General features: G+C 37.3%; 2 protein-coding genes across 2 annotated transcripts in view; both read right to left on the minus strand.

The window, feature by feature from the left end:
- On the minus strand, positions 1–4,093 carry LOC131069175 (scarecrow-like protein 28). Its single transcript, XM_058004536.2, has 2 exons — positions 3,912–4,093; positions 1–3,811 (listed from the first exon to the last, which is right to left on the minus strand). Exon 2 carries the CDS (start codon positions 3,004–3,006, stop codon positions 622–624), a length of 2,385 nt encoding a protein of 794 aa, XP_057860519.2. The 5' UTR covers positions 3,007–3,811; positions 3,912–4,093; the 3' UTR covers positions 1–621.
- Positions 4,037–24,875, minus strand: part of LOC131069163 (uncharacterized) — a 27,578-nt gene continuing 6,739 nt past the window's right edge. Inside the window, exons 2-3 of the mRNA XM_058004517.1 lie at positions 21,782–22,187; positions 4,037–4,076 (exon numbers count right to left, since the gene is read on the minus strand). Coding sequence (XP_057860500.1) covers positions 4,037–4,076; positions 21,782–22,187 — 446 coding nt within the window. The remainder of the gene's footprint in view (positions 4,077–21,781; positions 22,188–24,875) is intronic.

The following is a 24,875-nucleotide window of genomic DNA, read 5'->3' on the forward strand; positions in this document are numbered from 1 at the left end:
TTTCCAAAAACTACAAAATGAATTGACATATTTATATGGTATTACATTATTACATTTAAGAGCCTCGCAGGGCAAAAGAATGATATAGGAGCTAGCAATGCTAATACAAAAAATACATATGAATTTTACCAACACGAAGAGTATGGACTACTTTTTTCTCCAAAAGGAGACTAGGACATTTTAACTATTAAGGAATAAACCTAGAACTTATCTTCATTGCAGCTCATCATCCTAACACTACAAAGAATGAATGAATATATAAACAAAAATTTGGAGACAGGAGGGAAAAGAATGAAAGAATAAGACGGTCAAGGCATTACGAAAGAACTTGTGGCAGAAGGTTTATAAATGAACTTCGGCCACAGCTCCTCTGCTTCTTGCAGGACAATCTGCTTGACGCAACTACCATTGCATAATGCAAGATAGGAACTAGAGCTTGGATGTAAGCTCCTGACAATAAATAATCCAGATGTATCCTGCAGAGATAGACCAATAAAAGCAGCATACAGAAAACTGTAGCTGCAAATGAGATCCCCTCAAAAGAATGAAAAAATATGTGTCTACAAAGAATTTCTAAGTAATGAATACAAGAACATAAGGGGAAAAAAAAAATTAAGCCCATCATGTAGGAGATGAGGTGCTGGCACCATCAATTCCGCGAGGTTCCCATGCTGAAGCTGTGAAAAGGGGCTGTTCCAACCAACTAAGTGTAAGTCCTCCATCTTGTTGCTTCAGTCTGTAACTCTTGCAGGAGAACATCTCCAACAGCATTCTGGCTTGAAAAACTTCCCTATCTCTGAGAGGAACCTGCGTGAATCCTCCTTCCTCCATCATGTGCTTCCAAACCACAAATTTTTCATGCCTTTCAATCCTCTCTGGCCCTTCACAAGCTATGATGTTCCTTATCTCTCTTGCATAAAACTGCTCCACCTTGAACCTAGCAGGACTGTCTGGAGGAAGATTGGCATCAATTGAATCAAATATAGCTGAGTAATACTGCAGTGAGTTCAAGAAACGTCCTTCGAACGTGGCATCATTATGACTTGCCTCTTGCTCAACCATTGCTACAACGGCCGGCTTTGTACTCTGAATAAGTCCAAGCAAATCCCTTAAGGCAGACCCATTACCATATAATGTTTTATGCAGCTGCAATAAGCAATTTACCGCGACTGTCTCGTTGTCCTTAACATGTAACATCCAAAGTCTCACATCTTCCAATTTATCAACAACTGCGTGAAATTCGAAAGGAAGATTTAAGGCTTCTGCAAAGCCTGCAAGCCTGTCCCCTGTATCCTGGAGGTCCTCCTTGGACTCTCCAATTCCTGTAATTCTCACATGGGTTGGAGGCTTAGGCCTTGATGCCAAGCTCTGAAAAAGGGCTGGCCACTGGAGACCCTGCTTTATATCAAAATCTATAATGTGAACTCTGTCTTTGTCCTCAAATGCTTTCAAAATTATCTCATTTGATGTGTAATGGAAAAATTTAGGAATTGGGCTAATATGATTGATAAGCTGGAAGCCCGTCATCAGATCATCATCACTTAAATCAAGATCCACAGCAATGGGATGGAAGACATGAGGCCAAAGCTTGGTTGAGCGGAGAATGAGACCTTCTGTGAAATAAGCTGCAACTCTATGCATGGGACTGCTCTCCGGAGAAGCAAGCTCTCCCAATCGGGAGATAAAATGACTAACCAAATGCAAGCTCTTAGAAGAAACTGCCTCTGCACAAGCAATCAATAAATTTACAAGTTCCAACCCTTGTTCCATGTGTGTTTGTTCTGTGCCAATTGCGCCGCCACCTGAAAGAATTTGCATAATATTTGGAAATTCATTGTGGGGAGCACCTTCATGGCCACTGTCATTTCCAGAAGAGTTTCCATCATCATTCTTGAGAGTATTTGGAGGCACTGAGCATGAACTTGAATTGGTCTTGTTGGGATCACCATTAGTGGCATCTGCTTGACCCTTGCCTGCAAAGTCTGAAATGATAGATTCAACCCAAGCATTGCTCGAAAATGGGAATGGAGATGGAATGGATGTCCTTGGAAGTGCTTCAGGCTGATGCAAATGGGTCAGTCCACTGTTGGACTTCTCAATGTCTTGCAAATCTGCTATGGTAAATCCCTGACTATAGTCTGCTGTAACTGTCAACAATTGCTGCAAAGGCTGACTGGAAACAGGAGAAAATGATCTGGGTTTCAGTCCAGGACTAATGACAAGATCTAGAACTGAACGAGGCTCATAGGTATTATTACTCTTTTGTTCTGGAGAGTTAAATAAAGTTGCAGGCAAGCCTGAAGAACCTCTAGTTTCACTCACACTGTCAATCTTGTCACAATTTTCGCCAAACCAATGGGTACCCAACTGACTGACACAGAATTTTCCGTTCAAGTCTTCAGATGGACTACCTCTTAGCCTCTTTGCTCGATCTTCACAGCAGTCGTCTGCTGTGTTGTGCTCAGAAAACCTCTTCAAATTCTCTCTGCGCTTGCTGCTCTCCCACAAGGTTTCTGCATTTTTAGCCATTAGTGTTCCTGTAATTTCCTTTTGTCTTTCCATGACCCTGGCTTGTGGCCTCTCCATCCAACATGCTGCTTGAGCCATCTTACCAGAGGACCCTTTGTAAGCATGCCTTCTTTGGGAATAAGGAGCTGTTTCTTCCATGGATAGCTTCTCCCTTTGCATGACCACATCACTCACCTGGCTCCTCTGACCTTCTCTACTAGAAGCAGCCCTCTCTTCATTCCTGGAATAACTACTACATGGGAGCTCAGTAACCCCCTTCTGTGAGCTTATATTATGCTGGGATGTGGGGCTTGCAACTTGCTGTGAAGGGAAGAATTTCTCTTGCAGCGGAAAGTGGCAGGACTGGATTTGCTGGGAATGGAGACCAGGAGCTGACCGCTGCTGCCCCTGAAACTGACATGAAGCAGTAGCAGAAGCAGCAGTAGTTCCTCTCAGTCTGTGTCTTGGGGATAACAATGCAGTGCATCCTGCCAACATTTTATCTACTTTCTTTTCTTCCTCCTCCTTTCTCAGCTTAAAGTTTTGGAGTTCAAATCCAACAGGGCTCCCTTGCTTCCCTTTTAGTCTTTTAATATTAAAGATTTGCAGGCCTCATACAAATCCTTCAGGTGCAATCTATTTGCGGGCCTCATACAAATCCTTCAGGTGCAATCTATACAGCTTAGGAGTCCCAGTACCAAAGCCCATTCAACACCCAAGCGTGGCCAGTGCAGCACAAAAACAGGGGCTCCCACTTCTACTTTTCTTAAACAAAAAATATTTTGGATCTCATACAAATTCTTCAAGAGAACAATCTATGACAGTGTAAAGGCTAACCCCCAAATCTAGGCTTTTCACTATTTTTTCCCTCAGATTGCAGACCTCAAATTTGAATAACTCTTTCTAGACAATACCCACAATGAAACAGAATTCCTAGCAACCCATATAATAACAATTTACAAACTTACTCCAGCAATGAGAATTAGGGAGCTCTAGCCAATTAGTGAAAAGCAGGATTTGTAGCAATTGGCACAGTTGAGCAGTTAAAACTAAAAGCACCACCCAATGGAGATCAGAATTCGGTATCAGCTAGTTTAGCAGAGCAAGAGAGAGAATAGTGTATTGTGTACTTTACCTGTCAGGGGGCAGTGCATTCACATGCTGTGGAAGCGCACCTGAGAGCAGAAACAGAAGCAGAATCCTCCATGGTAGGTGGTGGAGGTGGCGCGCATTCTCAACACAAACCTAGGCACAAATGAATTGAACCTTGTCCTGCTTTGAGTATTGTTCATGAGCAAAAATCCTGCAACAACATTTCCACATCTTTCAGAATTATCCATATCCCAAACACCACCAACTTCCCACGTCATCCTCTTCTTAGTGCTCCCTCAATACTGAATCACCTGTTTTACAGCTGCCATCTGATTTTTTCCTGTTCAATCTAGGATTCTATAATCTCAGCAGATATTGTGCTCTCCTCGGATGCTTTCAAGTAAGAAGAAGAAGAAGAAGAAAGAAGAGCATGAGACTACAAGTCCGGAGCAGTTGTAGGGAACATAGCAGTCACACTGCAATGGAATTAGCACAGTAGCCATCGGATCAAAGATCCAACGGCATCAATCTAACCGTTGCAAGTGACCGTTGTGTGGGGGTGATTATTATTATTTTTTATTGTTATTATTATTAACTGTGAGGTGAACCCGTTTTGCACATTTTTACCGTTAGACCGGAAGAAGTTGGCATTTTTGGACGCCCACCATCTCTGCTTTTTCCTCCACCTTTCAAATGCACACGTTTCACAATATTTGACTTATTCTCACTAAGTTGATCCGGATAATTAGCTTTCCACGTAATATTTTGATCCGTTGGATGGGAGGTAACACAATTTCTAGACCCCTTTGAAAAGGGTGAGCTTGGTTAATGCTGGATCTCTAAATTCTATTACTTCTAAAAGTATAGAATATTTAGAAAATGGGAAGGATATTTAGGGAACATATTTCTTTGGTGGTAATTTACTATTTTCTGAGTGCCATAATATTCTTTCTAGTATCTCCAAAGCCATGGGACCTCATCACTTCCCATTTGTGGAAATCTCTTTAACTAAATGCTCATCACTTCCCATTCGTGGAATGTTGATTTTCCTTTCTAGCTAACAGGGCCTTGTTTATAGTTTTATATAGGAGAAGGGTACCCATAGATATTATAGCTAATTTTGCGTAAATCAAGCATTTAAATTTTGCATCGGATTTTGACGATCTTTTTGTTTTCTTCATATGCAACTTAAGATCTTATAGCTATTGTTTCGCCTTATGGGTAGTTACAGTGAACATGAGAGGATTCATTATACGCACAAGGGTCAAAAAGCGTTCATTTTGAGGTGGTGTTTGTTATCCCGGATGTTAGTTTTGGTGAAAACATGGGATAACCCCTACAAATTTTGTCCAATTTGTAGCCCATGTGCTCTAAGCACATTGATTGAGGTAAATTTCCATTTTCCTCATTCGCATTTTGGTCCTTGAGAAATCCTCACACTTTGAGTTTTAAGTTGTCATTCTAAAAGATTGATAAAGTGTCTTTTTAGGAGTTAGTTTTTATTTTTATGACACTTTATCAATCTTTTAATATTAAAGATTTGCAGGCCTCATACAAATCCTTCAAGTGCAATCTATTTGCGGGCCTCATACAAATCCTTCAGGTGCAATCTATACAGCTTAGGAGTCCCAGTACCAAAGCCCATTCAACACCCAAGCGTGGCCAGTGCAGCACAAAAACAGGGGCTCCCACTTCTACTTTTCTTAAACAAAAAATATTTTGGATCTCATACAAATTCTTCAAGAGAACAATCTATGACAGTTTAAAGGCTAACCCCCAAATCTAGGCTTTTCACTATTTTTTCCCTCAGATTGCAGACCTCAAATTTGAATAACTCTTTCTAGACAATACCCACAATGAAACATAATTCCTATTTGTAGCCCATGTGCTCTAAGCACATTGATTGAGGTAAATTTCCATTTTCCTCATTCGCATTTTGGTCCTTGAGAAATCCTCACACTTTGAGTTTTAAGTTGTCATTCTAAAAGATTGATAAAGTGTCATAAAAATAAAAACTAACTCCTAAAAAGACACTTTATCAATCTTTTAGAATGACAACTTAAAACTCAAAGTGTGAGGATTTCTCAAGGACCAAAATGCGAATGAGGAAAATGGAAATTTACCTCAATCAATGTGCTTAGAGCACATGGGCTACAAATTGGACAAAATTTGTAGGGGTTATCCCATGTTTTCACCAAAACTAACATCCGGGATAACAAACACCACCTCAAAATGAACGCTTTTTGACCCTTGTGCGTATAATGAATCCTCTCATGTTCACTGTAACTACCGATAAGGCGAAACAATAGCTATAAGATCTTAAGTTGCATATGAAGAAAACAAAAAGATCGTCAAAATCCGATGCAAAATTTAAATGCTTGATTTACGCAAAATTAGCTATAATATCTATGGGTACCCTTCTCCTATATAAAACTATAAACAAGGCCCTGTTAGCTAGAAAGGAAAATCAACATTCCACGAATGGGAAGTGATGAGCATTTAGTTAAAGAGATTTCCACAAATGGGAAGTGATGAGGTCCCATGGCTTTGGAGATACTAGAAAGAATATTATGGCACTCAGAAAATAGTAAATTACCACCAAAGAAATATGTTCCCTAAATATCCTTCCCATTTTCTAAATATTCTATAGATAAAGATTTTGCACCTATCTTATGACTGTGCATTTCGGGGTTACAAACCCGAAATACACATGTTCATGCATTTCAGGTTTGTCACCCTGAAATACACATATTTATGTCTTGGCATGAATTGCATTTATTGCTAAGTGTTTGTGTTCGAATCAATTTCCTTTTCTTTTTTATTTACTCCTTTTGCATTTCATTTTATCTTTTCATGCTTTCCTTCTTGTGCTCTCCCGGTAAAGTGTGCCCTAACCGTTCGATTGCAAACTCCTGCAAATTGGATTTTTCAGCACATTGCTTGCAAGTGAGTCATTTTCCTTCTTTCCTTCACTTTCATTTACATTTTTAGAAATGCAAAATCTATGCCCTTTGTGTTGTTTCAGTTTATAATATCGTTATCATTAAGGGTTTAGATGATTTTCGTGTTAAATCGTATTTTTTATTTGTGTTTTCTTCTTTGTATGTCAATAGTTTTGGTGTTGTTCGGACTAGTGATTCCAAACAACACACATATTGTAACTTATCACATTTCCCATGGTCGAACATGTAGTTCGGGTTTACAAGTCCAAACTACGCATAATGGTTTCCTCCCAATGTAGTTCGAACTTGTAAGTCCAAACTACATATTTTGTTTTTGCAACACCCTTGTAGTGTAAGTTCGGAGTTGTAACTTCGAACTACACATTTTACCAAAGTCCTATCATATGGGTGTAGTTTGGAGTTACAACTTTGAACTTACACCATTGGTTTTCCTCTTTATGTGTACTCTGAACTACATCAAAATATCTTTGAACTTTCAAATGGTTATAACCCCAAAGCACACCCAAATCATTTCCCCATGTGTAGTTTGGAGTATAACCTCAAACTACACCTAGTTGGTCATTTATAAAAATAGTGTATTTTAGAGTCATAACCTCGAACTACACCATTTCATACTTAAGCCCAATTTGTATTTAGTATATATCTATATTATAAGTTCAATTTGCATTATTTTATCTTCAAGGTGAAATTTGGGTTTTTGAATCGAATGACTACAAATATCTTCTTCAAGCAAGCTGCTCAAATTGAAGAAGTGTTTTTCATGGGCTTCTTTTTCAGAACATGATGGTGATTTTTCATCTAACTTTGGAAGATTTGTTCCAAAAATGTTGCAGTTTCAGCTTCCTGACAGATGACAGAGTTGTTTCCTAGTAAGAGGACCATGAAGTTCAAAAAGAAGGATCTTCATCCATTCTTTCCGCCTTCTTCAATGTCATCAAACACAAATAATGTCAAAGACACTAAAATATGTCATGTGGATCTTGAGGAGTTTCTGAAACAAGTCAAAGAGCCTCCACAGTTTATAGAATGGAGTCACCATTAACAACAATATTCATTTGGTTTTGTCTTTTCCCATGTCTATACATAATCCAAAATTTGTAATTGCAGTGGCTAATAGTTTTGATCTTAAGAGTAGGAGTGTAAAGGATGCAGATGATAAGAAGGTCATCAAGTTAGATGAAGATTTCTTCAACACTATTTTCAAGTATCCAAGTATAGACAGATATGCTAACATAGATATGTAGACAATCCAAGCTTATTATGATAATCACTCAAACTAGTGTCAAAGGAATATAAATGATAATTGGCTAAAAAATCCAAGGCCCACTATTGCTAGATGGCCCCATGGGGGCTTCACTATCTAGGTAATATTATATCACGTGCAGTCATATTGGGGGGTTTAGTATCCAAAAAGTCGAAAACAATATATTGTCTATCTAGTGAAGATAGGGAGGGTTTTAATTCGGGCTATGAAAAAATACAATATTTGGTGAAAATAGGGGGTTTTTAATTTAGGTTTTGTATTGGGAGGGGGTGATAAACAAGGAGTTTAGGGCAATATTTTTTGAAAATAGGGGGATTCTTTAGTATGCCATGAATGCACATTATATAACCCAGGTTATCTAAGTGAAGCCCTATGGATGGCCCGAGACCATACACTAGAGTGATTTCATAGAAGAAGTGAATTTTTTTATCACTCTTCTTAGTAGAGTGAAAGATCTTCCAATGTTTGATACATATCATGAATGGATGTATCAATATATCCATATCATTAGGCAAAATAAGGAAAATATATTTGGGGTAAATAGATAAGTGATGCATTATGTGATTAGCTCACCAAGGTACCAACCACTTTAAAGTTTTATATGACTTCATACTTGGTGTACGTTGCAGCTTCTATGAGGCATTTTCCAAGGCTATCTATAGAGGGAGATAAAGGATAGGTTCCAGTTCATGAGTATTACTCCCAACAAGTTCTAAAGAATAGCTTGCACCATTTCAAGAGAGTTAATGATGCTTTCTTCTATTATTACATATGCATGTTCAATAAAGATCTACAAAAGAAGAGAGTATCTAATGAGGCTTGGAATTTTGTTAATAAATATGGGTGTATGTTCTTAAAATTTCCTATCTTTACCTACCTTTGGGTGGGATGTTTTGATGATCAACCTTTCATGCTTCTGAGGCATCCATCTAATAAAATTGCTCTTGTGGAGTTGGCTCAACAAATGATTGTAGCTGCCACTAGTGGCATGTTGTGATGGTTAAGTTGTTGTGTTGTTGTTCTTGCCATCAAGGTTCATGTCCCACCGGTTCGTAGCTCTGGGTTAAAAGCGTTTATCCCTTAAGAAAAGAAAAGAAATAAAAATGTTTATAGTTAATGAACGTCAATTAGGCTCTCATAAATATAGCTTCAAATTCTAATTAACCATTGGAAGGTATTCTATTAACTTAATCTATAAAGCTAAGGCAATGGATGAAGAAATGAGAAGAGTTACAATGAAGTGTTTTAAGTCTAGAAAAGACTTTGATTACAGAGGAATGAAAAATAGATTGAAAAAGAGCTATACTCATGTGCATCACATAGAGGGCATATGGATAGATTGTAGGACACAAGAAGATATTAGAAGACTTGATTACTGTTTCCTTACCTAGGAGAAGATAGAGAACCTTAATCTAGTGGTTATTCCTGAAGGCCTAAAAGATTATGGAAATATTTTGGATCCTATATATGAGTGCAAGAAGATCGCTGACACACCACTTTCACTCATCCAATGGTCTCAAAAGGAAGTGACTTCAATAAGAGTTAGGTTTCAAAACATCCTTGCAAATGCAAACATCTGACTGGCACAAAAAGGGATCCAATTAAAACCTTTCACTACGGGATCAAAGGATGATACTATTGGACCCGTTGGAAAGAAATCAGAGCTCAGAACAAAGAATAGGCAAGATTCTGCTACTTCATAGAATACTCCCAAATATAAGTTTACTGTAAGGGTCAAGGTGACTCCTCAGCTCAAGGTTCTCAACAAGAAAAAGAGAATGAAGAAGAAGGAGACTCGGAAGATGAACCTGTTGATGAAGAACAACTAGAGGAAGAAGATCTACTTGATGAGCAACATGAAGACGAGCATGATGAGGAAAGATTTCCAGAAACTTGTAGAGGTCTTCAACCTAAAAAGACACAGGGCTCCATCCCTCAAGTATTAGATCTTGTTTGAACTACTACACCTCAATATGTTTCTACTTCTGAGTTTGTGCCTTTTAGGTCTACTATTTCATATACTTCAGTTTCCCCTAATGTGGTTTTCTAGAATATTCCTTCCTCTACCACTTGTGAGTCTACTCTAGACACTTCATATGATAATATTGAAAATGTGTTTTCTTCTTTCCCAGATTTGTTTGAAGTATCTACTACAATGTTGATGATTTTAACAAGTTCATGTTAGAAACCAGACCCATGCCAAATGTGTCAACCACAAAGATTCCATCTACTATTTTGACTTCCACCCCACCTATTGTAACCACTACTATATACAAACAAGAAACTCCTTCTCAAACATTAGTTTGAAGTGCCTAAGATGATTCTTCCTTTCCACCTTTACTACTTTTTAATACTCTTAAGAGAAATAAATAAGCCATCTCCCCAGACGACTTTGGCTTCAGCCAGCTAGTTCTTGTTAAACCAAAGACTACAAAGAAGGATAAGACCATTTCAAGGGTTAAGGTGGACAAATCCAAAAATAAATATATTGAGATCATGGTGCCTCCTCCTGACACGAGCATTGATAAGGTTCAGCCCATGCATTATGCCATAAGTAGAATTCAATTAAGAAAACAAACTCATGAGAGTACTAAGGAAGATGCTCAGACAACTTTTGATGCCCTTGTGGTAAGGTATGATGAAGATAAAATAAAAATGTGATGCAGGAGCATCCCCAGTTCATAGCAATGTTGCATCAACCAAAAACATTTTCCTTTCTGTTTGTTTTCTGTTTGCAGTTTCAATTTTCCTTTCTATGTGTCTCGATTTTGGCTCACCAGATCCTGTGGAGTTGGATTCTATTTGAAGACTTGATCATCTTTATTGTTTCTAGACCACATCACATTTGGATCATTTTTTGACAAGATATCACTATCAGTTTCCATGACAATTTCCTATTGCCAGTTGTTCCTTTGTTACTAGTTGCTTGGACCTATTTTGGTGATCTACCGGAACCCATTCCGAAGCTTACGGAGCCTTGGGCATCGATTCTGATGTTCCTTGGCGTGTGGCCGACCTTTTCTCACAATCTATGTTTCATTCTTTGGATTTTCCAGAGGAATCTCTTAGCGGAGGCCGACCTTGTTTATTTTGCAAGTTAGGTCTTGTTCTTCGGGTTTTGATCCCTTTTGGGCCAACTAGATCCTTTGGATTGATATATATATATTTGTAATTATGCATTATAATGTAACAAAGGATAATCAATTAGAGAATCAAGTAGCTAGACTGTGCGTAGAAGATAGATCATAAGATTCAAGGTCCCGGTTGTGACCTATTCTACCAGGCCTATGAGTCAGTATGTTGTAACCTAGTTGTTACCATTTGGATGTAATCAAATTTCATGCAATAAAATAGTTTGTTCGACATTGCCTCCATCATATCTTTGTGTTTCCGTTGTGTTTACTCTTGCTGACTAGTCTAGATTGATCTCTTTGAGGTCCCTCCTCATCGGTGACTGCTTCAAGTGGTATCAGAGCGAAGTTTCATTCCAGAGGTTGCGTGTCCTGAAATTTTGTTGTAGGGTGGCAGATTGCGGATCCGACCTGCAGCTGCAGAGGACTAGCATGAACGATGGCACGAAGAGGAGCTAGGAATGGTGGAGTGCGTGGGAATGCAGACCCTACTATGATGGAGATGTTGTGAGGAATAAAAGCTTGGTTTGAAGCTATGGAGACATCCCAGAGAAGAGGCCGACATATTGAAGATGTAAGTGAAGATGAAGGAGAAGAAGCCCTGACAAAACAAGCAAACCTACCGGCGGTTGATCCAGATGAGTAAGGGTTTTTGAGGGTTTTGAGTAGGGTGACTACTAAACCTCATTTAACCTCGCCGGAATATGATGGGAAGTTAGATTCAGATAAATTGATGGATTGGATCTCGGAGATGGAGAAGTATTTTGATTTTGAAAACACTGCAGAAGAGAGGAAGGTGAACTATGTCTGTACCCGGTTGAAAGGTCATGCATCTCTTTGGTGGGAGCATTTACAAGTGGATAGATAAACAAGAGGTAAAGAGAAGATTAAGACATGGGATCAGATGATTTCTAAGTTGAAAGAAAAGTTTGTGTCGACGAATTATCAAGTGGATTTGTTCCTGAAGTTACAGAATTTGAGACAGAAGGAATCTAGTGTGAAGGAGTACATCGAAGCATTTTATAAGTTGAATATTAGATCCAAACATGTTGATGATGAAGTTAAACAAGTTTCAAGATATTTGAATGGATTGCGGATGTCTATACAAGATGAATTGAGTATGATCAAATTGGAGAGTGTTGAAGAGGCTTACCAATATGCCCTAAAGTCATAAGAGAAGTTGAACAAAAGACATGAACAAAGACAAAGAGGTAGAGGTGGAAGGTTTACCGGAGGAAGATGAAGAGGAACCAGTACAGATCAAAGTAAGGAAAAGGAAGTGAGAAAATAAGGTAATTCATATCGGAAGGATGATAGAAATTTCTACCAGAGGAGAGAACCGGACGGTTACCAGAATGACAACTTTGGAAGACAAGACAAGAGGACATTCAGAGGAACCTACTTTAAGTGTGGAGGAGAAGGACATCGTGCATTCGAGTGTAAGAAGACATAAACTACTGGAAGAGAAACAATGGTGGAAGAAAACCCCACCGGATCAGACAATAAATCGAAAGATGGAGAACTATTGATGATGAGGAGAGCTTTGTGTCATACCGGAGGAGATGAAGAGCCCTTGCAGAGGAAGAATTTATTCAAGACCAGATGTAAGGTATCCGGTAAGTGTTGTAAAGGTGTTATTGATAGTGTTAGTTCACATAATCTTGTTTTAGAAGAAATGGTGAACAAGTTGAAATTGGAGAAATTGAAACACTCTAAGCCTTATCAGATAGCATGGATTTAGGATGAATATAAGTTGTTAGTAAGTGAACAATGTTTGGTGAAATTGAAAATTAGGAACTATCATGATGAAGTCTTGTGTGATATTATGCCTATGGATATTTATCATCTTTTGTTGGGTAAACCTTAGTAGTTTGATAGACAGGCAGTACATGATGGGAGGAAGAATGCATACACTATTGTAGCCAATGGGATGAAGAAAACCTTGTTGCCTTTGGAGGAACCTTTGAAGAATGAAGTTTGTACGAATGCTATAATTTGTTTAGTAGATGGAAGAAAATTCATGGATGGACTGAGACATTAGAATGTGTGCTTTGCCTTAATTCCTAAGAAGAGTGAGAGACCGGAATTGAAAGGAGAACACCTGGAAGAGATAAGAGACTTACTGACAAAATATGAGGACATCATTTCAGATAATGTACCTGATGGATTGCCACCTGTGAGAAGTATTAGTCATTGCATGGACTCGGTTCCTAGAGCTAGTTTGCCTAACAAAGCTGCACACTGGTTGACACCGACAAAGAATGAAGACATGAATAGACAAGTGCAAGAGTTGTTGAAGAAAGGTTTGATCAGGGAGAGTCTGAGCCCTTGTGCAATACCAACCATATTAGCACCTAAGAAGAATGGAGAGTGGAGAATGTGTACCGATTCAAGAGCAATAAACAAGATCACAGTGAAATACCAGTTTCCTTTTCCTAGGATGGATGACATAATGGACTTTTTGAGTGGAGAAAAATACTTTACAAAGATAGATTTGAAGAGTGGATATCATTAGATCAGGATCAAAGAAGGTGATGAGTGGAAGACAACATTTAAGACAAATGAAGGACTGTATGAATGGTTGGTGATGCCTTTTGGATTGAGTAATGCACCAAGTACTTTCATGAGGCTGATGAATGAGGTATTGAAGAAGTTCTTAAGTAAGTTTGTTATTGTGTATTTGGATGACATTCTGATTTTCAGTAAGACAAGAGAGGAGCATTTGTTGCAGTTAAGACAAGTTTTGTAGAGGTTGAGAGAAGAGAAGTTGTTGATCATTATCAAGAAGTGTACTTTCATGAATGATGAATTAGTCTATTTGGGATTTGTGATATCTGAGGATGGTTTGAAGATGGACCCTGAGAAAGTGAAAGCAATAGTTGAGTGGCCTACACTGAAAAGCATTGGAGAGGTAAGATCATTTCATAGATTGGCTAGTTTTTATCGAAAGTTTACTAGAAATTTCAGTTCAGTTTGTAACCCTATGACTGAGACCATGAGAGGAGATCAGAAGGAATTCAAAAGGACCACCGAAGCAAACAAAAGTTTTAAATTATTGAAGCAGAAAGTGACTAAGCAACCTATGTTAGCTTTATCGGATTTCGATAAAGTATTTCAAGTGGATTGTGATGCAAGTGGAACAACAATAGGAGCAGTCTTGAGTCAAGAAGGAAGAGCAATAACTTATTTCAGTGAGAAATTGAATGATGCCTAGAGAAGATATTCAGTGTATGATCATGAGTTTTATGCCATAGTTCAAGCCTTGAAGAAGTGAAGACATTACTTGTTGCCTAAAGAGTTTGTGTTGTATACAGATCGTCAAGCTTTGTAGTATTTGAACAGTCAGAGTAAGTTGAATTAGAGACATATGAGATGGGTAGAATTCCTGTAGAGTCACACCTTTGTGTTAAAGCATAGAAGTGGGAAATATAACAAAGTTGTTGATGCATTGAGTAGGAGAAGGAATTTGCTGATAGAGGTGAGAGTGACAGTATTAGGATTTGAAGATTTGAAAACCTTGTATGATGATGACCCGGATTTTGGAGAACCTTGGAAAGCATGTAGAGAACTGGTTATGGTAGACATAAGCAAATGGTTGGATTATTTCATTCAAGATGAGATGTTATTCAGAGGAGTTCAATTGTGCATACCTAAGAGTTCTATGAGGGAGAATCTGATAAAGGAGAAACACAGTGGAGGACTAGTTGGACATTTTGGCATTGACAAAACAGTAGCATTGGTGAGTGAGCAATAATTTTAGCCCCAGATTCATAAGGATTTTAAGATATATGTGTAGAGTTGTAGAGTTTGTCAAGTTGCAAAGAGTAGTAGTCAGAATGTGGGATTGTATAAACCTTTGACAGTACCGGTAAGACCTTGGAAGGATATAAGCATGGATTTTGTACTTTGATTGCCTAAGATACCGAGAGGGAATGATTCTATATTTGTGGTAGTGGATAAATTGTTGAAGATGGCTCATGACATACCTTGTAAGAAGACATCAGATGCATTGCATGTAGCAGACCTATTTTTCAAGGAAGTGGTGAGATTGCATGGATTACCTAAGAGCATAGTTTCAGACAGAGACACTAAGTTTGTTGGCTATGTTTTGAGAACGCTTTGGAAGAAGATGAAGAGAAATTTGAAGTTAAGTTCTACTTTTCATCCACAAACTGATGGACATACAGAAGTTGTTAATCGGAGTTGGGAAACTTGTTGATATTTTTAGTGGGAGATAAAACTAGAAGTTGGGATTTAAACCTTGCACAAGAAGAGTTTGCCTACAACAATTCAGCGAATAGAAGTATTGGAAGAACACCTTTTGAGATTGTTACCAAGATGCATATCAAAATTGAGAGACATTAGCAGTGAAGACCAAAGAAGTTCAGAAACATAAGACTTTGCAGATCATATGGCAGCATTGTATATTCAGGTTAAGCAACATTTGGAAGACATAAACAACAAGTATAAGGAGAAGGCAGATGAGAAGAAGAGACATAAGGAATTTGAAGCTGGTGATGAAGTGATGGTATATCTGAGAAAAGAGATATTCCCAGTTGGAACTTATAATAAGTTGCAAATGAAGAAGTTTGGACCTTGCAGGATTTTGAGGAAGTTCATTTCTGGAAATGCATATGATGTGGAGTTATTGGATAGTCTAATTATTTCACCTATATTCAACATTGCAGATCTTCATGAGTACCATGAACCAAAATTCAGTGAGGACAGTGTTGCAAACTTGGAGAAACAGTTGCCTTGGAAGGAACCAGATTAGATTGAAGAGATTTTGGATAGTAGGATTGGGCGTAGTACCCAGAGTAGTGTGTATAAGGAATATCTTGTGAAGTGGAAGGACATACCAATTGAAGATTCATCTTGGATTTATCAGGCAGAGGTAAACCACCTTGGTTTCCCTCTGACCCCGACAAAATGAGAGGCTCACTTTTTCAATAACCCCGGATGGCTGATGCAGGACCATCTCCGGTTCATAGCAATCTTGCATCAACCAAAAACATTTTCCTTTCTGTTTGTTTTCTGTTTGTAGTTTCAATTTTCCTTTCTCTGTGTGCTAGTTTTGGCTCACCAGATCCTATGGAGTTGGATTCTACTTGAAGACTTGATCGTCTTTCTTTCTTCCAAACCACATCGCGTTTGGATCATTTTCCGGCAAGATATCACTACCGGTTTCCATGACAGTTTCCTCTTACTGGTTGTTCCTTTGTTACCGGTTGCTTGGACCTATTTTGGTGATCTACCAGAACCCATTCCAAAGTTTGTGGAGCCTTGGGCATTGATTCCGATGTTCCTTGGCATGTGGCCGACCTTTTCTTGCGATCTATGTTTCATCCTTTGGATTTTTTGGAGGAATCTCTTAGTGGAGGCCGACCTTATTTATTTTGCATGTTAGGTCTTGTTCTTCAAATTTTGATCCCTTTTGGGTTGGCTGGATCCTTTAGATCGAAATATATTTGTAATTATGCATTAGAATGTAACAAAGGAGAATCAATCAGAGAATCAAGTAGCTAGACTGTGTGTAGAAGATAGATCATAAGATTCAAGGTCCTAGTTGTGAACTATTCTACGAGGCCTGTGAGCCGGTATGTTGTAACCCGGTTGTTATCAGTTGGATATAATCAAATTACATGCAATAAAATAGTATGTTCTGCATTTCCTCCATCATATCTTTGTGTTTCTGTTGTGTTTACTCTTGTTGACTAGTCCTGATTGATCTCTTTGAGGTCCCTCCTCACTGGTGACTACTTCAAAAAGGATAAGCTTAAGGCACAAGTGGAACAACTCACCAATGTGCCAATTAAGATAATCAAATATTTTGAAATAGTTGAGCCAATGAATTCATCAGTGGATGAGGAAGCCATAAAGCAAGTTGAGCGTGCCACCTCTTGGGGTAAGGTAGTTGGTGAATGGATGGACAAATGCTTAGTCAAGAGACACATATTTTGAGCTTTGTTGTCACTTTAATCAACAATCTGGAAAGTGTGAAGTCTGAAGTGGATAAAGCATTGGATTTTCTCTCTCAAGAATTAGAAATAGAGGAAAAAGTCTTTGATGCCTGATTGAAGTTAGAAGACTTTGAATTGGATGTTCTGGTTGACAATGGAGTGCTTCCTACTCGGAATATGTACATTGAATAGTGAGAGGTACTAGAACATCAAATGAATACCTTCGAACAACTTATCAAAGATATACAAAAAGTGCAAAAGGAATGTATTGATAAGGGAAAATAAATTGTTGAAAAGATATTAGAATTCCTATGCACATTCCTAGATGAAAATCAAAAGACTCTTCATGTGGATATAATCATTAAAGAATTCAGTTTGCTAGTAAGTGTAGAGGTTGACAAAGAGGATTTTTCCATATCCTCAATTGACAAACTAGTGGATGTTCAAGTAATTTTGGATAATTTGGGGTCTCTCCTAAAGAAACATAGAAAATTTAATATTATTTTGGGGGATTCTATCACTTGGGTTAAGGTCATCACTAGTCACTCCCAATGTCCTGATGAATCCCAAATGAAGATTGCTTTGCAGAAGTTTGAGGAGTTTTTGAAACAAGATCAAAATGAACAAGAAGTGTTTGATGACACTTAGTTAATTTTATGCCTTTTATTTGTAGATGCATTTTTGTAGTTTGCAATTGACACTTTAGTTGTTTTTTTGTATATACATTTTTACATATAGGATTGAACAAGTCCTAAGTCAAATAGAATTCTACTTTTGACTTAGTCATAGTTAGTTGAAACTTTTCTTATTTTTTCTCATAGCCCCTCCCCTATATATATGAGAGTGCTCATTGTAAATACTTATCTTTATGCATAGAAACAAACCTTTTCCAATTTGTGGAGCAAATTGAGACTTTGAGCTTATTTTGCAAATCAATTTCAAGTTAATAAAAGGAGAAATTATGCATTCAATCTTTGAGTTAAAGAATTTTCTTATGTGATTGCAGTGTTCTTATGTCATTGTGTTTACATAACTTGAGTTTAACTTGAGCTTTTGTGTTGTGGCTATTGAATTTAAAGTGAGTTTAAATATGATTTTGATAGTCTTTGAGCTGCAATTTTGGATTTAGATATAGTAATTAGCAATTTAGTTAAAGAGAATTTGAAGTCTTTGAGCTGCAGCTTATATTTTTCTTTACAAATTTAAAGCATGAATACACATTTGAGTCTTTGTATTGCTATATATTGTACTTAGTCATTTAGTCTATAAATGAGTTGTAAAAGTCTTTGAGCTTGTGCAAACTCTTTGTTAATCCTATGAGGATCCAGTTAATACTGAGAGGGGGGGGGGAATAAGTATTAATACCAATTTCAAACTTGAAACCAAAAAATCAAACTTCATTTACCACATATGCCAATTCATTAAACAATACCAATAATCACTGATAAATCTCTAATAAACTGCTATAACCGGTGTATTAAAAATAATGAATAAATTAAATATAATCAATAACATCACATGGAAATAATTCCACACTTGAACACCATATTTTTGATGTAGAAGCCCAAATGGGAAAAACCACGGTGGGAGTTAGTACCCATAAAGATTTGTACTCTTTTGAAGTATGCCCTGTTGGGAGCTTACAATACGCCCTGTTATGAGCAGACCCTATTAGGAGTCATCCGGTTAAGGGATTTGGATGTGCAGCCTGGTTAGGAGCTTAATGACCTGTTAGGATTAGCCTCATGAGAGGATTTACCACTCTTTTCGAGAGCTACCCTATTAGGGGATTTATGAGATTAAGGCATGTCAGGACCTACCTAGTTAAGGGATTTACTCTGATGTAATTGTTAGAGAACAACAGTGAAAAAGTGATATGTTACTTGCACTTCTTAGCTTGCTAAATCAGACCCAGTTATGCTTCACTATCTATAATACTCAAGCAGATCTCACTCTTCTCTGGTATGGCTTCACACTCTTCTCTAAGATCATCGATACAATAAACATCAACTAAGCCAACATAAATAATGCTGTCCACTAGGTCAGCCAGTAAACCTTAAATTACATCATAGATCATCACATATCTTTACAACTCATTACAAACCATCATGTGGATCATTACAATCAATTAAAAATCAATATCAGCTATTGAATGATCATAAGTCATCATGACAAGTCGATCTAGTACAAAGTTAAACCCTTAGCTCACTCCGCTAAGCACTTTGTACATTCCCAAGAAATCCGCTCTCCAAACACCCCAAAACGTCTTTCAAATAGTTCACACAGTTTTTGCCATGTTATCATCCACATGTGAACTTGATGTTGATCATCACCATACCAGAAACATTACCAGTTTTATTATTTCTTCACTGATTCTAAAATCGTTCTTAAACCTTGGCAAGAATTCATCAGAAATTAGAAACATGCCTTCCGATAGTCATCACAAGATGTGGTTCTAGTTAGATACTCATTACCATGATTAAAGCTTACATTCCAAATTGCAAATCACCAATCATCATCAATCATTCGCTTCAAGTAAAACATCTCTGCATATACCGGTTAAAGTACTATTTCATAGTCTTCTGTATATCGCTAGTAGACCTAGTCTCTGGTAGACTAAATCACTTAGATGACAAACTAAACATGAGTTAACAACATTAATCATCAGTTGCCATCAATGACAACACAAATAGCTGACCAAGTCATTTAATCACAAAATCTCAATCTCTTCATCGCAAATAGTCTTCTATCCTCTATCGGTTTAGTCATTAGTCTTTAGTTGCATCACCTCATCTACATCAGTTATGCCAATCATGCCAACAATCTCCCCCTTTGGCATTTATGGCAACACCAATCAGATTGCAACACCATCATTGTTACACCATCACTACTACTAGTTGTGGGTATCATGTCATCTACAAGTCTCCTCCTTTTGTCTTCTCCCCCTAAACCAATACTTCTTCAACTTCTCTGATCCTTTTCTTTTCTCAAATCTGATCTCGTTCTTCTCCCAAATTTGATCTTGTTCTTCTCCCCCTTTGACATCAATGCCAAAGGTGTATGTGCATCACCGTTCTTCTTTATTATTGTTTCTATCATGATCATCTCTACTAACCAAATAGAAACATTATATCTGAGCCACTCCCTCTACAGAGTAGATTGCACCTCATCAATCCTTAATGAAGAATAAACATTAGATCCATAGGATTGATGCATCTCCATCATTCTAGTTCTTCTGGTGTAGGGGTCTAACCCCTAGTTTACCTCTAAGAAACTCAAAGGTAGTCTTCGGTAAGGGCTTGGTAAAGATATCAGCTATCCGATCTTTACTCATCACATATTCCATCTTGATCTATTTTTCTCGAACTCTTTCCCTTAGAAAAGGATACTTCAATTCAATGTGCTTAGTTCTAGCATGAAGTACAAGATTCTTATAAATATTTATTGCACTTGTATTATCACAATAGATAGTCACCAGTTCAGACATGTCTATTTTGAATCCTTCTAGCACATGTCTCATCCATATTGCCTGTGTGCAATTCATGGATGCAGCAATATACTCTACTTCAGTTGTAGATTAAGAAGCACATGTTTGGTTCTTGCTCGTCCATGCCACTAATCTTCCACCAAGAAGAAAAGCTCACCCGTTATGTTTTTTCGGTCATCCACATTACCTACCCAATCTGCATCAGTAAAGACATCCAAATTAAAATCTCCTTTATAGGGATACCACAAACCATGGAGTCAATTGTACCTTTGAGATACTAAAAAATTCTCTCCATTGCCACCAAATGTGTCTCCTTAGGCTCTTTCTGAAATCTGGCAACTAATCCAACAACATGAGCAATGTCTGGCCTACTATGAACAACATAGTGCAACTTTCCAATCATAGACTTGTACTCTATTTCATAAACAGTGGGAGAATCATCTTGTTTGGACAACTTGCATCCTGTCACCATTGGTGTTCCTATCAGTTTGTAGTCTTCCATACCGAATATCTTCAACACCTCTTTGACATACTTTCTCTAACAAATAAAGATACCACCATCCAATTATTGGGCCTATAACCCAATAAAGAACTTTATTTCACCGATTAGAGACATTTAAAATTCCTTTTTCATTACATCAGCAAAATCCATACACATATCATTATTTCCACCAAAAATTATGTCATCTACAAACACTTCTGCTATCAACATCTTGTTTCAATTTGTCTTCAAATAAATGTTGTTGTCCTCATTGGTACACTGGAATCCAATTTTGATCAGATGTGCATGTAATCTCTCATACCATACTCTTGGTGCCTACTTTAGACCATATAGTGCTTTATGCAATTTACATACCATGTCTTTATCATCAGATAGAGAAAATCCATCTGGTTGTTCAATGTAGACTTATTTTTCTAGAATCTCATTCAGAAAGGTTGATTTGACATCCATTTGATAAACTTTGAATCCCTTATATGTAGCGAATACTAGCAGCATTCTCACTCCTTCTAATCTAGCAACTGGTGCAAAGGTCTCTCCATAATCCTCACCTTCATCCTATGCATACCCTTTGCAGACTAACCTCGCCTTGTTTCTTACAATCTTTCCTTCTTCATCCAACTTATTCCTAAAGACCCATTTTGTTCCAGTTATATTCTTATCCTCCGATCTAGGAACAAGTGACCATGTCTGATTCTTCTCAATTTGATTATTCATTCATTGCATTAACCCAATCATTATCTTTTAGTGCTTCCTTTATTGTTTTAGGTTCCATTATAGATATCAAACAAGAGTTTTCTCTTATTTCCTCCTTGTTTGCACACCAACATTCTTATCACCAATTATTTTCTCTTGTGAATGGTTTAATCTAACATACCTAGGCAATACTGGTACAAGTTTTGCATCTTCTTCTTCTTGTTCTTTATTTTCTTCATCGGTGTCATCACTTACCAATTGAGCACCTAATTCTCCATTTGTCGGTTCTTTAGATTTCTGTGCTTCCAATTCAATAATCACAAGTTTCTCATCATCATTTTCAGGCTCAGATCTGTTGGTACCTTCTGACTTTCTAGAGAGATCATCTAACTTTACATTAAGTTTTGCATCTTCTTCTTCTTGTTCTTCATTTTCTTCATCGGTGTCATCACTTACTGGTTGAGCACCTGATTCTCCATTTGTCGGTTCTTCAGATTTCTGTGCTTCCAGTTCAATAATCACAAGTTTCTCATCATCATTTTCAGGCTCAGATCTATTGGTACCTTTTGACTTTCTAGAGAGATCATCTACCTTTACATTATCACTTTCAATAATCTTCTTAGTTTTCTTATTGTAACATTTATATGCCTTACTCTTAGTAGAGTAACCAAGAAAGATCCCCTCATCAGATTTTGCATCAAATTTCTCAGTGTGAATATCTTTCTTAATAAAACATTGACTCCCAATTTTTTTGAAATAACTTACACAAGGAATTTTTCCGTACCATAGCTCATAGGTTATTTTATTGTTACCTCTTTTTACTAGTACCCAGTTTAAAGTGTATACAACAATACTGACTACTTCTCTCCAAAACATTTTAGGTACATTGCCCTATAATAGCATGGTTCTAGTAGCTTCAACTATTGTTATGTTCATCCTTTCTGCTATGCCATTCTATTGTGGTGTCCTTAGATCTAACATCTATCTCTTTCTTATCAGTGTTAGGGCAGTTAGCAACAACATGTCCAATTTTACTATAAGAGAAACACTTCAAAGGTAGCTTTCCTTTATACTTATCGGTGCCTCTTGGAAATCTTTTTTCTAATAGTGCTTGAAGTTTCATCACTTGATCTTCATTGTCTTCATTTCCCCGGTAACTTCCATGACTTGACCTGCACTCATGATTTTGACATATATCTTTTCCTTTTCTAGTGGATGAACCGGTAACAAAAGCTTTAAAGGTAGATTCAATATATTTTGTCACACTATTGTCAAAACTATTTAACTCAAAATCTATAAGCTTACCAATCAATGAATCAATAGATACCTTATCTTTTGAAATATATCTAAGGTCTTGGATTGCATATACTCTTATAGCATACTGAGGTTGAAGAGTTCTAAGCATTTTACTTACTATTGCGTCATCATCCATTTTACCTCCAACACTCTTTATGACACCAAGAACTTCTTTGATTCTCTGACCATACTATGCAATATTTTCTCCTTCAAGCATTCTCATGTCATCAAACTTTCCTCTCAATCTTTCCTCTTTGGCTCTTTGTACATGCTCATCTCCTCCATAGATTATATCTAACTTTTCCCAAACCTCACCTACAGTTTCCAATCCTTGAACATCAATATATTCTGAATGAGATAAAGTACTAACAATAGCTTCTAAAGCTTGCATGTTATATTGCTTCTCTTTGAGTTCATCCGGTGTCAAGGGAGTAGTAGTAGGAGCAACATATTTTGTTTCAACTTGCTTCCAATATTGTGCACCAAGACCTTTGATGTAGATCTTCATTCCATCTTTCCAAATCTTGTAGTTATCCATGTTGAACTTAGGACCCTCTCTCTTCATCATCTTGACTTCCTCAGAATCTTTCCCTCAAGCGGTTAGGCTTTCTGAACACAAAGGACCAAAGCTCTAATACCAATTGTTAATCCTATGCGGATCCGGTTAATACTGAGAGGGGGGTGAATCAGTATTAATACCAATTTCAAACTTAAAACCCAAATCAAACTTCATTTACCACATATACCAATTCATTAAACAGTACCAGTAATCACTGATAATCTCTGATAAACTGCTATAACCGGTGTATTAAAAAATAATGAATAAACTAAAGATAATCATTAACATCACATGAAAATCATTCCACACATGAACATCATATTTTTGACATGGAAACCCAAATGGGAAAAACCACGGTGGGACTTAGTATCCAAAAAGTTTTCTACTCTTTTGAAGTACGCCCTGTTAGGAGCTTACAATACGCCTTGTTAGGAGCAAACCCTGTTAGGAGTCACTCGGTTAAGGGATTTTGATGTGCAGCCCAGTTAGGAGCTTAATTACCTGTTAGGATCAACCTCGTGAGAGGATTTACCACTCTTTTTGAGAGCTACCTTGTTAGGGGATTTACAAGATTAAGGCCTGTCAGGACCTACCCGGTTAAGGGATTTAATCTGTTGTAATTGTTAGAGAACAATAGTGAAAAAGTGATCTGTTACTTGCACTTCTCAACTTGCTAAATTAGATTCAGTTATGCTTCACTATCTGCAACACTCAAGCAGATCTCACTCTTGTTTGGTACGACTTCACACTCTTCTCTAAGATCATCGACATAATAACCATCAACTAAGCCAACATAAATAATGCTTTCCACTAGGTCAACCGCTAAACCCTAAGTTACATCATAGATCATCACATATATTTACAACTCATTATAGATCATCACGTAGATCATTACAATCAATTACAAATCAATATGAGTCATTGAATTATCATAAGTCGATCTGGTACAAAGTCAAACTCTTAGCTCACTTCACTTAGCACTTTGCACATTCCGAATAAATTTTCTCTCCAAACATGCCAAAAAATCTTTCAAATACTTCACGTGGTTTGTGCCGTGTTATCATCAACCCGTGAACTTGATGTCGATCACTGCCATACCAAAAACATTACCGATTTTATGTTTTCTTTACCAGTTCTAAAACCCTTCTTAAACCCTAGCAAGACTTCATCAAAAATTAGAAACATACCTTCCGATAGTCATCACAAGATGCGGTTCTGGTTAGATACTCATTACCATGATAAAAGCTTACATTCCAAACTACAAATCACTAATCATCATCAATCATCTACTTCAAGTAAAACATCTCTGCATATATCGGTTAAAGTCCTATTTCACAGTCTTATGTATATTGCTGGTAAACCCTGTCTTGGATAGACTAAATCACTTAGATGACAAACCAAAAATGAGATAACATCATTA

This window comes from Cryptomeria japonica, chromosome 5 (assembly GCF_030272615.1).
Source record: "Cryptomeria japonica chromosome 5, Sugi_1.0, whole genome shotgun sequence".
NCBI lineage: Eukaryota > Viridiplantae > Streptophyta > Pinopsida > Cupressales > Cupressaceae > Cryptomeria > Cryptomeria japonica.

Excerpts from the sequence above, each read along its gene's own strand:
- LOC131069175 (XM_058004536.2), bottom strand. The coding sequence starts at position 3,006 with ATGTTGGCAGGATGCACTGCATTGTTATCCCCAAGACACAGACTGAGA.